This window comes from Leptodactylus fuscus, chromosome 9 (genome assembly GCF_031893055.1).
Source record: "Leptodactylus fuscus isolate aLepFus1 chromosome 9, aLepFus1.hap2, whole genome shotgun sequence".
NCBI lineage: Eukaryota > Metazoa > Chordata > Amphibia > Anura > Leptodactylidae > Leptodactylus > Leptodactylus fuscus.
Window position 1 is genome coordinate 82,152,873 of NC_134273.1, and position 18,942 is coordinate 82,171,814.

Here is an 18,942-nt window from a genome sequence, read left to right on the forward strand (position 1 = left end):
ACTTCAGCAATCCCAATGGAAAATGAAAGCTAAAACCTCATTGGTTGCCACAGTTCGGAGCCCCTTCTATAGGCGGCCATGTTGCCCTTGACTTGGTTTTGGCGCAGCCTGCCATTTGAGGCCTACGTGTATACGGATTTTATTACATTTATCACGTTATCTATATATTCGCTTTTCTATCCGTATTTCCTGTTTGCGGTTTTATTAATAAATCCTGCGCCTGTTTCTCGCCCTTTGAGGGGATATTTTTGCTCTTTTACACTCGTTCACATTTGTGTCTGTTTGTAACGCAGAAAGATCTGAATGGTGGGTGCAGACCCCGCCGAATAATAACAGGGGGTGCTGAGGGTGTGTTTGCACGGTTTCCATCCTCTGCCATGGCGGGTCGGACATGTTGGGACTTTCTTCCTCACCTTGGGGGCCTGCATTCATCTTCGCTCCTCCTATAGGCCCCCTGGCGGTTTTATGGACAGACAGTACAGTCCTGCAGCGATCCTGCACCTGTCAGGTGCACCCAGGCATGACACAGTAGTCTTATAAACATGTCTGTCTATACATGTCTACCGCAGCCACCCAGCTTTCCTAGAGCTCGGAATGGCAAATATACCTAATTCTGCAGCAATTCATGCCACTCTATGTACATCATCTGCCAGTCAGAAGTCTAGGAAAGATGGGTGACCGGGTTTGTAGTAGCCGTGGCAGCCATAGTGCTTGTCACCCAGCTTTCCAAGAGACAGATTTGAGTGGAACGCATTGTATGCACTAGCCTATGGCTTGTAAGGGCCACATATAGGAGGAATCAGAAGTCATCCAGTCTCCAGTCAGAGAGATCTTAAGGAGATTCTAAGACTTTGTGTAGTTCTTGTCTCCAGCCTGTGCAAAGAGCCCCATCTAGTGGCCATAATACATCATTACAGTCCGCAGTCACATTCCACATTGCATTCTTGCACATTGCCCTGGGGTGACAGATTTATAAGTTTGTCATTGCAAGTCCATAGATCTGATGAGAACCCCAGAGCGGAGCTGCAAATATTCAAGGAGAAAGAAGATGGTGATGACGTGCACCCAAGAAAGGATCTGATGGATCTGGAGGAATCAACAAAGGTCTGTGCGATCCCTATAGCTCCCCCTGTCTATTGCTAGAGCCTGCCTGCAAATCTCCAGGTAATGTTCTATCTGATGGAGGACACTGCACTCTATATGGATTTCCCTACAATTATCTGCTATACAATTGGGGCAGTTTGTGCAATTCAAGATCCTTCTGGGGTTACACTGCTCCCCTCCTACCCATGATACATGGCAGTCACCAGAGGAACACTAATGCAATGCTCATATACTGGAGCTACAATACCAGATACAGCCTGTGGCCCAGAGTGGCGCTGTTCCTACAACAATAACCTTTATACAAGTTCATTAAGAAAAATTCTTAGTGCAAAAGGTTTCCTGCTCCCTAAATTATTCCCCCCCCCCCTCCCCCTTACCCTTCCTAGAAACCCTCAAGAACTTTCAATGCCATGTCCACATGTACCAAATAAATTCATCCTAAATTTCAGGGCAGCAGAACCCGCCTGCTCTGCTAAGGGTGAAGCACGGTGAAAATCCGCAGGAAGAATTGACATGTCGCAAGTCAGTTTATAAATGGAGGTTTTTCTGCCGAGTGTGTATGAGATTTCCTACCTGCAAACCCAGACACAGTATCTGCAGTATTTCTGCTATGTGTGAACATGCCCTGAAGCCATAGGAATCCATTTACAGGCACTGGGGTAGATTTATGAGGGTGGAGGGTGCGCCTCATTTATGACACTACCCCGCCTGCTCCTAAATCAGGTGCACCCTGCGCCATAGTGAAATCTATACCAGCTCATAGACTATAATGATAGATGGTCATAAAACTGACCGGGCCTGTGACCTCCTCCATGACACTCGCCAGGCCCCATTCAGGAAAGTAACATAAAAAAGGTAAAAATTCCCAATTTTTTTGTGCAAAAATTTAATTTATGCAAAAAAAAAAAAGTGACTTCTCAAATGTCTTGTTCACCAGAAAATTATCATACAAGGCAAAATAAAACTAAATCCTAATGACTAATCTCCCCGCCGCCATCACCGTCCCCATGACAAATATTGTGCACTCACTGCAGCCACCATATCTATTTTTTTCTTTATAGATGAAGCTCCCCCTATAGGTATAACCTGAAGGCCCAAATGCAAAATTTGCAACCGGGCCCCCCTTACATGTGCTCGAGATCATATCTACAGGATACAGAGGTGTCAGAACATTCCAATAATGAGGAAGATGCAAGAGATCACTTAAAGGGAGAGTCACCAGACAATAACCTATCTATCTGCAGGGCTGGGGTGATATGCTGGTTCTGGTGACAGTAACCTATCTATCTGCAGGGCTGGGGTGATATGCTGGGTCTGGTGACAGTAACCTATCTATCTGCAGGACTGGGGTGATATGCTGGGTCTGGTGACACTAACCTATCTATCTGCAGGGCTGGGGTGATATGCTGGTTCTGGTGACACTAACCTATCTATCTGCAGGACTGCGGTGATATGCTGGTTCTGGTGACAGTAACCTATCTATCTGCAGGGCTGGGGTGATATGCTGGTCCTGGTGACACTAACCTATCTATCTGCAGGGCTGGGGTGATATGCTGGTTCTGGTGACAGTAACCTATCTATCTGCAGGGCTGGGGTGATATGCTGGTTCTGGTGACACTAAGCTATCTATCTGCAGGGCTGGGGTGATATGCTGGGTCTGGTGACAGTAACCTATCTATCTGCAGGGCTGGGGTGATATGCTGGTTCTGGTGACACTAACCTATCTATCTGCAGGGCTGGGGTGATATGCTGGGTCTGGTGACAGTAACCTATCTATCTGCAGGGCTGGGTGATATGCAGGGTCTGGTGACAGTAACCTATCTATCTGCAGGGCTGGGGTGATATGCTGATTCTGGTGACATTAACCTTTCTATCTGCAGGGCTGGGGTGATATGCTGGTTCTGGTGACACTAACCTATCTATCTGCAGGGCCGGGGTGATATGCTGGTTCTGGTGACAGTAACCTATCTATCTGCAGGGCCAGGGTGATATGCTGGTTCTGGTGACACTAACCTATCTATCTGCAGGACTGGGGTGATATGCTGGTTCTGGTGACACTAACCTATCTATCTGCAGGGCTGGGGTGATATGCTGGCTCTGGTGACAGTAACCTATCTATCTGCAGGGCTGGGGTGATATGCTGACTCTGGTGACAGTAACCTATCTATCTGCAGGGCTGGGGTGATATACTGGTTCTGGTGACAGTAACATATCTATCTGCAGGACTGGGGTGATATGCTGGTTCTGGTGACAGTAACCTATCTATCTGCAGGGCTGGGGTGATATGCAGGTCCTGGTGACAGTAACCTATCTATCTGCACGGCTGGGGTGATATGCAGGTCCTGGTGACACTAACCTATCTATCTGCAGGGCTGGGGTGATATGCTGGTTCTGATGACACTAACCTATCTATCTGCAGGGCTGGGGTGATATGCTGGCTCTGGTGACAGTAACCTATCTATCTGCAGGGCTGGGATGATATGCTGGTTCTGGTGACACTAAGCTATCTATCTGCAGGGCTGGGGTGATATGCTGGGTCTGGTGACAGTAACCTATCTATCTGCAGGACTGGGGTGATATGCTGGTTCTGGTGACACTAACCTATCTATCTGCAGGACTGGGGTGATATGCTGGTTCTGGTGACACTAACTTATCTATCTGCAGGGCTGGGGTGATATGCTGGTTCTGGTGACAGTAACCTATCTATCTGCAGGGCTGGGGTGATATGCTGGCTCTGGTGACAGTAACCTATCTATCTGCAGGGCTGGGGTGATATGCTGACTCTGGTGACAGTAACCTATCTATCTGCAGGGCTGGGGTGATATGCTGGCTCTGGTGACAGTAACCTATCTATCTGCAGGGCTGGGGTGATATGCTGGGTCTGGTGACAGTAACCTATCTATCTGCAGGGCTGGGGTGATATGCTGGTTCTGGTGACAGTAACCTATCTATCTGCACGGCTGGGGTGATATGCTGGTTCTGGTGACAGTAACCTATCTATCTGCAGGGCTGGGGTGATATGCTGGTTCTGGTGACAGTAACCTATCTATCTGCAGGGCTGGGGTGATATGCAGGTCCTGGTGACAGTAACCTATCTATCTGCAGGGCTGGGGTGATATGCTGGTCCTGGTGACAGTAACCTATCTATCTGCAGGGCTGGGGTGGATTTCAGATTCTCTAGTTTGGATACAATTGTATTGAGAATTATTTCCGTTTCTTAAGTCTGTTCGCTGACAATAAGGAGAAATCTGGGAAGTTCTACAAAATTCTAGTAGAAAGTCGATAAGAAACTTGCAAAACTTTTCATAATGTAAGAATGAAGATTTATAATGTTAAGGAGACCCCTCTATGACAATGGATGAGTCCACTACCCAGAACTATGTCAATATGAATATAAAGCTTCATTGGCCTGAACCATCCGCTGTATGGAGGGGGGGGGTGTGTTTACATTGTATCTCGAGTCATTTGCAGTAAAAGAGCCTGAAACAAGGGGAAAATTCAGTTCCCTTTGCCCATATTCCGAACTTATCTGTGCCAAGGAAGTTGCGGCTTCCAATGCTCCCCCTCCCCCTTGCTTTGGCAGAGTTATGGTTAATATTTGGACATTCTTTGCCTATTTGCTGCTCCCATCGCTCCCAGTCTCATGTCCTGGAGCAGCTTCTTACCACTCGCAGTCTTTAATCAGTAAAATATGCGTGTTTTATAGACGGCGGTGGGAGGGCACATGATGGGGCTCCTATTACACTCCAATCCTAAATAGGTTTGCAGCCTGTCAAGACCATCTCCAGAACATGTTACATGTGTAATGGAGATTTCTTTGTCTCCGCAGGGTCCTCAGACAAGGAGGAGAGTTCTGGAGATGCTTTCTGTGACTCCTTAGGAAAGCTCCTGTGGACGACCTACATTCTGGAGGCTGCGAAACGCAACAGGCTGAGGCTGAAAACTAATCTGTCCTGTTTGGTCAGGAATTTGCAGTCGATTGAATGGACTTTAATGAGCGACAGACTTTACCCGTACAGAGAGTCTCAGCATCTTGCAGACCCTAGGACGTCTTCCAAACCCAACCACAAGTATCTCCTCTCGTGCAGCCCGTCCTTGCGTTCAGAAGGATGAAGTAAGGAGCCAGGGAAGGAAGCCAGAAAGAGTGACCTGGAGCGCAAAGACAGATCTTGGCACAGGGTTCCTCAAAGCCTTGGGGAGAAGAACCTTCTTCCTCCCATGGATGGTTCATGTTTGGCCGGTTGACGCTTTCGCATAAAGTTAAGGATACCCTCCCAATCTCTGAGAAGTGGAAGACGACGTTGACTGATCTCGGGAATTCCTTTACGTTTTGATATTTGTTGGCGTTGTTCTTGACATCTGGAGCCATTGCTTGATCTTCTTGAGAAGTCTCGAATGTCCTTGGATAGTTTGCCAACACTTATTTAGAGGAGATCCAGGAAGGAACAGCAGAGTGTTTGGCATCTGGTGGTAAAGAGCTGAGACAATGCTGGTCTTCAGGCTCTTCGTGGTTGGTGGCATCATGCTTGGAGTTCTTATGGGATGCCAGATGCCTCAAGATTGGAGACCACAGACTGAAGCCTGCAGAGCGGAATTGGTGGAGACGGTGGTGTTTGCCAAGGTGTTGGCTCTCCATAAGGATAGTTATAGTGTCTACAACTACCTGCCCTGGCAGTACAACTCCGACCTGTTCTACTCGGCAGAGATCGAGCTCCTGTGTGACCAGGGCTGGGGGAGCATGCTGGAAGTCCCGGCTGGATCCCGACTTAATGTCACAGGACTGGGTTACTTCAATTGTCACTCCTACACCGTCATGGAGAACAACTCCTATTATTTCTTCCTAAGGTAACGTACCTGTGTCACACTAATGGGGGAGTTCATTGTTCTACGTGCTTGTAACTTTGTGCCATCTTTTTATTCCTCCAGTGCATCTTAAAGAAGACCTCTCGCCACCTCCACCACCTCCAACTCTTTGCATCCTTCAATGGTTGAAACTCTGGACATTTCGGCACAGTTGGAATTTTTTCAACTGTGCTGGAATCAGGAGAGCGCCATCTATTGAAGGATGCAAAGAGTTGGTGGAGGGGAGGGGGTGAGAGGTCTTCTTTAAATAGGTCTTGATTTTGAAATTGAGAATAAAAAACTTTAAGGCCGTGTATACTTTTGCAATCATTTCTATGTATCTAAAAAAGGCTTATTTGGAAATAGTCGTCTTCTGCTTTGTGTATACAGCCCCTCTGCAGATTGGTATGTCGCCATGTTTACATGTGTGTGGTCTGATCCTGTAGTTCTTCCTTGGCATCTGTCCAATACGTCATACCAGTGACGGACTGGGATGTCAAGGGCCCGCCAGTGGAATTGATTCTAGAGACCCAGTGCCCAAAGCCAGGACCCCTGCAGATCAGCTGTACTGAGATAGTGGGGCTACAGGTCAAAAACCATAATGCTCACCTGCTATATGATGTGCACCTCTCTGCTACCAAAACCCACTGCTACATCCTATATGGCACGTGAGCAGCGTGCTTAACATTGCCTGTAGCTAAACTGTCCTGGAAAAGCTGATCTGCAGAGGTCCTGGCTGTTGGACCCCCACAATGGGGTGCTGGGGGGTGAGTACGCTCTTAAAAAAATAAATAAATAAATTACACCTCCTTCACAACCACAGGCCACCAATTTTTGGCCTACAAGTTGGGCCTGTGGCTTTTTGCTGTCCCAGTAGCAGAATTGGGTCGTGGTGCCACTTCTCCCTGGTTTCGTCCATCTGGTTGTAGTCCCAGAGAAGAGAAGTGATAGCATTCACTTACCAATCCCCGCTACTGCTTGGAGTCTTCTCTTTCCTCTTCAGCCTTCAATGGACCCTGCGCGCTGCACATCACATCCACGACGACATAATGTGCAGCATACGGGGGCCTCTTGGAGGCTGAAGGGGGATAGGTAAAATAATAGGGGCCATTACCGAACCTCCAATGCTAATTTTTTTTTTTAAAAAAGCACTGGGGGTCCAACAGGTCCACTAAAAAAAAAAAAAAATCGTTCAGTTGTCATCTTTTATCAGATTTTTAAACATTCTATTCTCCTGTTTATGAGAAAGCTGGGTGACAACCAATTTTGCTTTCTTGCAAAACAGCATCACCCCTATTCCCCGATTCCATCCCTATGTTGTATTGCAACTAATCCCTATTAATTTCTATAGAACTGAGCTGCAATATCTGACCCAACCCATGGACAGGGGTGGCGCTGTTTTTGGGTTAAAGCAGTTATGTTTTCCTGCTTCAGTGCAATCCCTTTAACACCCTTGCAGGGATTGTCTTACAGCCCATTGTGATTCACCTTCTGAGCCGATTTATTTCCTTATTCACCTTTTCTGGTTTCCTGGTAGTATATGATGTCTTAGGATAAGTGACTCGGGGTCAAACAGACCAACCCGGAGGTCTGGATCTGGATACGTCACCATATACTACACAACTACTGACCAATTGTGTCATAAGACCAGAATATGGCACCAGTTATAGCCGCCATTGGTCAGAAACTGTTGGCGCTCTTAACTACTGAGCCACCACTACAGAACTGGATCATATCCATGAAGCAACATAGTCCTGTTTTGGCCCATTGAGGGGGGGCTGTAGGTAAACCCTACCAGGACTGGGGAGAGGAGACCCCATACAAACATCTGCTAGTCCTCCGCTGACCCTCTCCGCCTGCACATTTGGTTTCCAGACTGACAGATCACAATATTTGACCCACTAGGTGGCGATGAGCTCATAAAACCTGAAAACAGACATTTAATGAGGCGCAGCCAACGAAACCTATAAGAGAGGCCATAAATCCAGCCGAGATAGTAAATGTCAGGCTGAGATATCTCACGTCTCAGGCCATAACTCATAGGCTGGTTAATGTCATAGGCCTGCAGGGAGGGGGCGGCCATCTTGGCTATCAGTGGGTTAATGTAAGTGATAATGTCTGTTTTTGACATGTCTAGTTTAGTAAATTCGAGTTTCCCCCATTAGAGAAGTATTCTGGAGATTTCTTTCCTTAGAATGTTGAATTGTTCCTCTATTACTCCTCTTGGAAATGTATGCATTGTTTGACAACTGGGCGTGACAGTGCCACTACTCAATGAGATATGTCCCTATATACTACGAGCGTCTTGGGATACGCCATCACAGGGAGCTGAGACCTCTCCCACTGCAGGTAATAGTCTATGGTAGTTATTGGTGCAGATGGGTGAGGGATGAGGCAAGGGCGCACCATGTAAGAGCACCCTTAATGTGCAGGGTCATGTTAACATTCATTTCCAGCAGGAATAACAGAGGAACACAAGACTTCTCTGCCTAATCCTTAGGGAGACATTGGGTTAAGTGCATTAGGCTTAGGCAGAATTTTGTCCTTGCACATGTTCCAGTGTGATCTGGTGACAATGTGTTTCATATAATACCGTATTGTTTCCAGGCATTAGTCCTCGGTGTAATGTGAAAGCCTGCGGCCCGGAGAGAGATGTGGGCGCCCGCTGCCAAGTATGTAAAAAGATGGCACTTATCCTAAACGAGAGATCATTGGACCTTATCGAAATAACACAAGTGGGAGCCAAGATCTCTCCATAGCTGCACCATGAGGGATATTAACCTCAGCTTCCTTGCTGTATAATAAGCCCCCCCGAGTAATGGGGAGCACCAGGAGGGGATGGAAATGTCTGCACGCCATAAACTGGGGCAATTCCTAAAGATACAGGGGGTAAAAAATGTGCTAAAAAGTATAGAGAGTCAAGATCATACTCCTGTCTACCTGCAGCCACCACTAGGGGGAGCTCAGAGCTTATTGAATACTATGTTACTATGTAATTCTATGTATAGACAGTATGCAGGAAGCTCGGGAGCTCCCCCTAGTGGAGGCAGCCAGGACTTTATCATATATCTGATATATATATATATATATATATATATATATATATATATATATATTTATTTTTTTTTTAGACCATTTTTTTTTTGTGTGTATATAACCCGGCACAGATAATTTAGAGTGATATCATTGGGTCATTGTGGATTACCCTGCGTCTGCCATTTGTTATGTTTAGTGACGTATAGTTTATGTATTCTTAGCTTTACCAGAGACCCCCCCCCCCCAGTGACCCCTCAGGCAGGTTTTCCACCAGGGACCTATCAGATGTGGTGTCTTTAATCAGGAGATGTATATAATGTATGTATTGTATATTTACAGTAGGGGGAGGTTTATGTTATACGTCGTGTGTTACTCATCAGTGGGCCCCTATAGTTAGTTTGCATTGTGGGCTAACCCATTATATGCTAACATGAAACAGGAATTTGCCAGTTCAGTGACCCGTTCCTATAAGGTCCAGGTCCTAAGTCACAGGGGCTAACTTAAAGGGGGTTCCATGTTTTCTGTAATTTTCCCATATGCTTTGCATTGTGATCACTCACTTTGTTTATCATCCCTCCTTTTTAAACTCTCCAAAACTTCTCACAGCTGAGAGTTTGCTGCACTTTTATCCAGTGTACGCAAACTTAAAGGGGACCTTTCACCACCTCCAACTACTCCACCTCTTTGCACCCTTTAATAGTGACCGCTACACTGATTCTGGCGCAGTTGGAATTTTCTCTCTACTCCCTACCATTCCCGAACAATCATGTGTGTCAATTGCAGCACATAAATTCTTTCTATTCTCAGGTGGGCGGTCCATGACTACCTGCTCCAGTCCAGGACCGCCCACCTAACAGGAGAGCTTAAATTGTATAATTAGCAATTACTCAGGAATGGTGGGGGCTAGAGAAAAAATTCCAACTGTGCTGGAATCAGTGGAGTAGCGACTATTGAATGATGCAATGATTTGGAGTTGTGGAGGTGGTGAAATGTCCCCTTTAAGAAGGACTTGGTTCTCCATACATACAGTATATGTCTTAGTAAATAATTGTATTCTCTAAAATATAACAATTCAGGAACTTCTCTGCAGCATTGGCTGCTCCTCTGCTATTTAAATAAATGGACACCTAGGTGATTCCAGCTGGGCAGGAGGAGGAATCGCCCTATACACCCTACACACCCTGATACTGTCCCAAAAGTGCTGAGGTGTCCAACTGTATAAAAAGACAAGCAAAATGGAAACATTAGAATTGGATATTTTTTATAATTCTAATATTTTACTGCACAGACCCTGAAATATATGAAAATACACAAATAAACCATCAATGTCCCCCCTGGTGACCTGTATAGTGATGGGGACACTGTGGAGCGTGCAGACGCGATGGCGGGCGGACACTAAGTCTAGCTGACAGCGAACAACTTAATGTTAAACCAATATTTAAGATCAAAGGTAAAACAACTGCGCAACATAAATGGCTGATAAATCCCTCAGGAATGTAACATAATCCGTAATATGGCTGCAGGGTGGACAGGACAAGTACTAGTGCCCCCTACAGGATGTACAGGAGAATAATGCATAAGATGGGAGAAATGTCCACCTGCTACTGATATATAGACCAAAGGAGACTCCAGGACATACTGAGGGAGGTAGTATTATAGTAGTTATATTCTTGTACATAGGAGCAGTATTATAATACTTATATTATTGTACATAGGGGGCAGTATTATAGTAGTTATATTCTTGTACATAGGAGTAGTATTATAGTAGTTATATTCTTGTACATAGGAGTAGTATTATAGTAGTGATATTCTTGTACATAGGAGCAGTATTATAGTAGTAATATTCTTGTACATAGGAGTAGTATTATAGTAGTATATTCTTGTATATAGGAGGTAGTATTATAGTAGTTATATTCTTGTACATAGGAGGTAGTATTATAGTAGTTATATTCTTGTACATAGGAGTAGTATTATAGTAGTTATATTCTTGTACATAGTAGTAGTATTATAGTAGTTATATTCTTGTACATAGGAGTAGTATTATAGTAGTTATATTCTTGTACATAGGAGGTAGTATTATAGTAGTTATATTCTTGTACATAGGAGCAGTATTATAGTAGTTATATTCTTGCACATAGTAGGTAGTGTTATAGTAGTTATATTCTTGTACATAGGAGTAGTATTATAGTAGTTATTTTCTTGTACATAGGAGCAGTATTATAGTAGTTATATTCTTGTACATAGGAGTAGTATTATAGTAGTTATATTCTTGTACATAGGAGTAGTATTATAGTAGTTATATTCTTGTACATAGGAGGTAGTATTATAGTAGTTATATTCTTGTACATAGGAGCAGTATTATAGTAGTTATATTCTTGCACATAGGAGTAGTATTATAGTAGTTATATTCTTGTACATAGGAGTAGTATTATAGTAGTTATATTCTTGTACATAGGAGCAGTATTATAGTAGTTATATTCTTGTACATAGGAGTAGTATTATAGGAGTTATATTCTTGTACATAGGAGCAGTATTATAGTAGTTATATTCTTGTACATAGGAGTAGTATTATAGTAGTTATATTCTTGTACATAGGCGCAGTATTATAGTAGTTATATTCTTGTACATAGGAGTAGTATTATAGTAGTTATATTCTTGTACATAGGAGGTAGTATTATAGTAGTTATATTCTTGTACATAGGAGCAGTATTATAGTAGTTATATTCTTGCACATAGGAGGTAGTATTATAGTAGTTATATTCTTGTACATAGGAGTAGTATTATAGTAGTTATATTCTTGTACATAGGAGCAGTATTATAGTAGTTATATTCTTGTACATAGGAGTAGTATTATAGGAGTTATATTCTTGTACATAGGAGCAGTATTATAGTAGTTATATTCTTGTACATAGGAGTAGTATTATAGTAGTTATATTCTTGTACATAGGAGCAGTATTATAGTAGTTATATTCTTGTACATAGGAGGTAGTATTATAGTAGTTATATTCTTGTACATAGGAGTAGTATTATAGTAGTTATATTCTTGTACATAGGAGGTAGTATTATAGTAGTTATATTCTTGTACATAGGAGCAGTATTATAGTAGTTATATTCTTGTACATAGGAGGTAGTATTATAGTAGTTATATTCTTGTACATAGGAGCAGTATTATAGTAGTTATATTCTAGTACATAGGAGCAGTATTATAGTAGTTATATTCTTGTACATAGGAGTAGTATTATAGTAGTTATATTCTTGTACATAGGAGTAGTATTATAGTAGTTATATTCTAGTACATAGGAGCAGTATTATAGTAGTTATATTCTTGTACATAGGAGTAGTATTATAGTAGTTATATTCTTGTACATAGGAGTAGTATTATAGTAGTTATATTCTTGTACATAGGAGCAGTATTATAGTAGTTATATTCTTGTACATAGGAGTAGTATTATAGTAGTTATATTCTTGTACATAGGAGCAGTATTATAGTAGTTATACTCTTGTACATAGGAGTAGTATTATAGTAGTTATATTCTTGTACATAGGAGGTAGTATTATAGTAGTTATATTCTTGTACATAGGAGTAGTATTATAGTAGTTATATTCTTGTACATAGGAGGTAGTATTATAGTAGTTATATTCTTGTACATAGGAGTAGTATTATAGTAGTTATATTCTTGTACATAGGAGGTAGTATTATAGTAGTTATATTCTTGTACATAGGAGTAGTATTATAGTAGTTATATTCTTGTACATAGGAGGTGGTATTATAGTAGTTATATTCTTGTACATAGGAGCAGTATTATAGTAGTTATATTCTTATACATAGGAGGTGGTATTATAGTAGTTATATTCTTGTACATAGGAGTAGTATTATAGTAGTTATATTCTTGTACATAGGAGGTAGTATTATAGTAGTTATATTCTTGTACATAGGAGTAGTATTATAGTAGTTATATTCTTGTACATAGGAGGTAGTATTATAGTAGTTATATTCTTGTACATAGGAGTAGTATTATAGTAGTTATATTCTTGTACATAGGAGCAGTATTATAGTAGTTATATTCTTGTACATAGGAGCAGTATTATAGTAGTTATATTCTTGTACATAGAGTAGTATTATAGTAGTTATATTCTTGTACATAGGAGTAGTATTATAGTAGTTATATTCTTGTACATAGAGGGCAGTATTATAGTAGTTATACTCTTGTACATAGGAGCAGTATTATAGTAGATACATGTGCACTACTACCACCATTCTAGCAGTCTGTGTATAGAGGTGTTTTCTCTTCCTCCCCGTATACGCAGTACTCCTTCCCTCGCTCCTCTTTGGCTCCTGTATGTTCTGTTTCCCATCAGTGTAGAGTTGCTGTAAGTATTCGCTCTCCGGGCAGGAAGCTGAGCTCGCCTCCCTCTGGGACTCCTTATGACTTGCAGGTTGATACATAACACATTTTGGAGCTGGGAGTTCTGCGCCTTGTGCCTGTCTGTGCGCCGGCCGTGTATCTCGGCCTTCACTTCTGTGCCAGAGAAAATAATGAGCTGGAATCAGCAGAAAGTCTATAAGTCTATGAGTTACAATGTGCAGGAAACGTACCGTATTATTGTGCAGGTATATATATGGAGGAATGGATCTGGGGTCTCGGCTGAACTGTGACGGTGGCAGAACCTGGGATATAAGTGTCACATAACCAAGTGGTGATCTTTGTAGCCCATCTAAGGTGGAGGTAATATACCATGCAGATGTCCACAGAAGATTCTTGAGCATTGCTGACCCTGTTGTTAAAGGGGTTTTCTATGAGTAAATATACTTTCTGCAGGGAATTTTATAACATAATAAAAAAAACCTTATTATCGATAGGACAAGAGAGATAGGGTCACGTTTGATGACTGTGATCCCCTCCGTTCCCGGGAATGGCCAGGCACGTCCCATTCATTGCTTCTCCATTCATTCTCTATGATAGCGCTGTACTTGGCTAGCCACCATGGACAATGGAGAGGCAGGGCTAAGCTCAGCCTGGTCCCCATGAGGACAAAGGAACCGGACACCCATTTTTAGGATCAGTTATATTCCCAGGATTCAGACCCCACTGATCATGAATTTATAACCCATCTCATCCATAGGGGACGGCTTCAAAAGTTGGTACAACCCTTTAAGCTTTAGTTACATAAAACCCCAAAGCCTCTTGAATGAACCGTAATATTAGTAACATTAGACTTGTGGGATTCCCTCCTCCGCTTACATACGGCCGGGTCACATTGCAGATGAGTGTACACCGTGTACTCAGCACTACATGTACTTGGCACACGGATGTCTAACTTTAAGCACATGGGCCCCAATGTAACATCGGTAACAGGGCCCCCCCACCTACCATGTGGTTTTTATAATAGTGTTATCCTCCTCTTTGCCCCCCCCCCCCCCGAGCGCCGGGCCCGGGTGCTACTTCTGCACCCCCTATAACAACACCCCTGTGTGCACACCAGCGGAACAAGGCCTCCATGTTACATTCTTACATCACACTGTGTTATCTTCTAGGTCATGTCTTAGAGTCTTCTCAAACTTCTTGGTTGTGTTTATTTTCCTATAGATTTAGGCCCTGACACGCCGAGATGAATGAATCGGAATCCGGTGACCGTATTACGCCACTTGCCACCTAAAATGATGAGAAAAATTAAATTAAATCTTCAAAATCAAAAAGTTATACTTAGTCTTAGTTATACTTATCTTGTTTGGCCAATGGACCTTCCAATCTAACATCTCGTCTTCTCTTTCCTTTCAGGATGGATGAAAATTATAATCTCCTTCCGCACGGAGTCAATTTTCAAGATCCCATCTTCCCCAACACTCCAGAAAACAATCGCATATTTGCAAGTATATTCCAGTTCTCCAACTGTGTGGTCGGAGTGGAGCCGCAGATTTACTCCCCGGACTGGGACGCTCAGGAGGACAGCAGGGTGAGAGGACAAACATCTGCTCCTTGGCATTTCCAGTCATCTGCCATTTTGTCTTCTGCTTGTAGGTCCATCTGTTTCTTATCTTCGTCTGATATTTGTTCCTTATATCCATCAAGTCTTCTGTTGCATGTTGAGCCAGCCTGACACATTTCATCTTCTACACAACACACAACATATGTCAGTCTTCTCCAGTTACTTAATATCCAAGACGCTTCTTAGATCAGCGCCGATGTTTTAACCAATGTGGAGTCTTCTACGGCTTCTTGATACTTGGGTCTTCTCTAACTTTGCATGAACTAATTTGTGTCGTTTTCTTGAGCTTCTTAAACTGGTTCTCAATCTTGAGGTTTGTCTCTTCTTAATTCTTCTCCATATTTGTGATGCATTTCACAAGGTTCTCCGACATCTTGACGTTTCTTAGAATCTTTTCAAACAAGAGTCAAGTCCAAACACTCACATTCCAATTTATCTTACTTAACATTTGACAGAGTTTGTAGGTCTTCTCCAACTTCTTGAAATTTGATGTCACAATGTCTTTTCTGACTTGTATTTTTTTGTTTCTTCATAGTCTTGTCCAGTAACTCCAAAGTTTAACTCCTTTCTTCTATAACTGATCTTGTCTAACAACTCTTGAAATTGAAAGAGTCTTCTCCAGCTTCTTAAGATCCAATATGTTTAGTACAGTCGTATCCAGCTCTTTAATACCTGACATACACTAGTAACGTCTTAATGTTTGTCTGAGTCTTCTCCAGCTTCTGTAAACTTGATGCATCACAATGACATCCATAACTTCACATTGTTTGACTCTTTTCATACAATCTCCGGCTTCTTTACAGTTTAGATACTTCATGGAGTCTCCTCAAATTAGATTCCTTTCCAACAATTCCTATGTTTGACATCTTTCTTCTCCAGCTCCTTAATGTTTCGTAGAGTTGGTAGACCTTATTCACCTTAACTCTTGAGATCGTTCCTTAGATCTTAGATCATTCCTTAGTCATCTCCAGCTTCTTAAAACTTCAAACACGTCATGAAGTCTTCCCCAACAGAAGTTTGACACATTCCATAGCGGCTTCTACAAACTTTTGATTCATTTCTTGAGGTTCTCCAATTTCTAAACAATTCCTAGAATGTTTTCCATGTCTTCACATTAAGCACCTTGTCCAAGAGCTCCAAAGCTCTTATGCCGCTTCCTAAGACTTGTCAGCCATTATTATGTCTTCAACTACATAATTCCTGACACGTTTCATTAGGCCTCCTCCAGCTACTTAAAACTTTACAAACTTATTGGAGCCTTCTCAAACAACGCTTGACACATTTCATAGATGATACATTATTAAGGTTCTCCAACCACTTGACATCTCATTGACTCTTTTCCAACTTCACAAGTCTTCTCCAAACGTGACATATTTTGAAGTTTCTCCTTCAGCTTCTTTAGTAGAGTTCCCTAACACTTGACCTAATTTATTGCATCTTCTCCAACTTCTTAACACGTCTTCTCCAAAGTCAATAGTTGTATTAAAACGTCCCATGCAATATCTTCTTTCTTGAAGCTGATGTGTGACTCGGTACAGAGAGCCTTACTAGAAGAGGAGGAACGGTCAAAAACTTTATCCCAAAAGGTTCGCTTCTTGGAAAAGGCCAATGCACATCTTCGCGAGAAAGTGAAGAACCTGAAGCGAGCCTTGCGTCAGGCAACCGAGGACAATAAGAAAGATGTCCTGTCCAAGCAGCTCTTGGAGAAAGACAAAAGTCTTCATAAAGACAACCACAAGAAGATCATATCAAGACCGACTAAGAAAACAACCGGGAACATGATGGACTCGTGATCTGGTCTTATCCTATGGAAGTGGGCACCAAGAAAGCACTCAAGTCCCAAGTCTGGAGACCGAATGGACACGATGACGTCTGGATAAATCCAATGCTTCGGTTCCTCTGCAGCAAATTTGTAAAATTCAGTATTATATGCAGTAAGTATATGACATATATTTACCTTGAGAGGGCTAGTTAGTATCACACATGGCCAAGGCTGGTCGCCTGTCCGGTATATGGGCCACCTCAATGTAATATGGGCCACCTCAATGTAATATAGGCCATAGGTCCTCATAGGGTCTTAAACATTGCAAAGGAAGTCCCCACTATAGGTACAAACATGGCTTCCTCTTCATTGCATAGATACAAGAGGACACTACTTGATACTTAGTTATCTTTGGATACGTCATGATCTATAGCTGCATCTGGGCCACCATGTGAGGTTCTGCTGACCTAGACTTAGACCACCATAGGGTTCTACCGTGATCCAAGTTTGGTTCTATAGAACGATATTGGGATTGGCCCCCGTCTCATAGCCGCCATATTGACTTCCGTTTCTTGTTTCTTTGCCATTGTATATTCCATGTATCAAATATCTTCAATAATACATCCATGTAACTACAAATATCCCAAAACCTCAATGTATACATTGTAAATAAGAAATGAACAATAAAGATCAAGAATTGTAATAGCGTCACCGTCTTCATACTTGATTCATTTAAGGGGTGGTCAAGAATTTGCAAAAACGTGGCTGCTTTCCTCAAGAAACAGCGCCACACTTGTGCTCAGGTTGTGTCTGGTACTGCAGCTCAGTTCTATAAGCTCCTCCCACTCCTCCCAGTGCATTGTCTGCTCTTTATAACTTACAGACTACACAAGGTTTGTTTGTAGGAAATTTTTAAAAAAAATTTTGATTTCATAAAGGTTACAACAGTTTCTATAATATTATAATATGTCAGTGATGGATTCATGTAAAATTGAAAATATTACAAAAAAAAACCCCAGAAATGGCCAAAACCCTAAAATTACAGGTCGAAAGAAAGAAAGGAAGAATGTAGGAGATGGAAATACATGGCCGAGAAAATAAGTAGCTTTATAGAGACGGAGGAGAGATCTGAGGAGACGGGCGTATGTCAGCTGGTGAGCCGTGTCCTTACAGTGTATTATATGTACATGTGGTTACATAAGATCTACCGCCATACTGATCATTATATTACTAAGAACAGGGCGTCTCATGTACCGAGAAACCGGAGCTCACATTCCTTCTGCTACTAATGGAAAATACAGAACCTGTGTATGAGCGAGAGGACAGAAAAACTAGGTCAATACAACGTGTACAATGGGAAAGAAACATTATACAGGGGGTTGTGTGTCATAGATACATATAGGTCAGAATGTACATATGTGTATACCGCCATCGTAATGTCTATAATAATATAGTGTTGCAATAGAGGCCTCTCCATACGCTATATAATTCTGGCTCAGAGAGAACAGTATTATAGCAGTTATATTCTTGTACATAGGGGGCAGTATTATAGTAGTTATATTCTTGTACATAGGAGGTAGTATTATAGTAATTATATTCTTGTACATAGGAGTAGTATTATAGTAGTTATATTCTTGTACATAGGAGTAGTATTATAGTAGTTATATTCTTGTACATAGGAGTAGTATTATAGTAGTTATATTCTTGTACATAGGAGTAGTATTATAGTAGTTATATTCTTGTACATAGGAGTAGTATTATAGTAGTTATATTCTTGTACATAGGAGCAGTATTATAGTAGTTATATTCTTGTACATAGGGGGTAGTATTATAGTAGTTATATTCTTGTACATAGGAGCAGTATTATAGTAGTTATATTCTTGTACATAGGGGGTAGTATTATAGTAGTTATATTCTTGTACATAGGAGTAGTATTATAGTAGTTATATTCTTGTACATAGGAGGTAGTAGTATAGTAGTTATATTCTTGTACATAGGAGGTAGTATTATAGTAGTTATATTCTTGTACATAGGAGCAGTATTATAGTAGTTATATTCTTGTACATAGGAGCAGTATTATAGTAGTTATATTCTTGTACATAGGAGTAGTATTATAGTAGTTATATTCTTGTACATAGGAGCAGTATTATAGTAGTTATATTCTTGTACATAGGAGTAGTATTATAGTAGTTATATTCTTGTACATAGGA

General features: G+C 41.8%; 1 protein-coding gene across 1 annotated transcript; it reads left to right on the forward strand.

Moving 5' to 3' along the window:
- The first annotated feature begins 4,911 nt into the window (after positions 1-4,911).
- On the forward strand, positions 4,912-17,004 carry LOC142218896 (coiled-coil domain-containing protein 3-like). Its single transcript, XM_075287875.1, has 3 exons — positions 4,912-5,949; positions 14,763-14,937; positions 16,488-17,004. The coding sequence occupies exons 1-3, from the start codon at positions 5,591-5,593 to the stop codon at positions 16,761-16,763; spliced, it is 810 nt and encodes a 269-aa protein (XP_075143976.1). The 5' UTR covers positions 4,912-5,590; the 3' UTR covers positions 16,764-17,004.
- Positions 17,005-18,942: the final 1,938 nt, after the last annotated feature.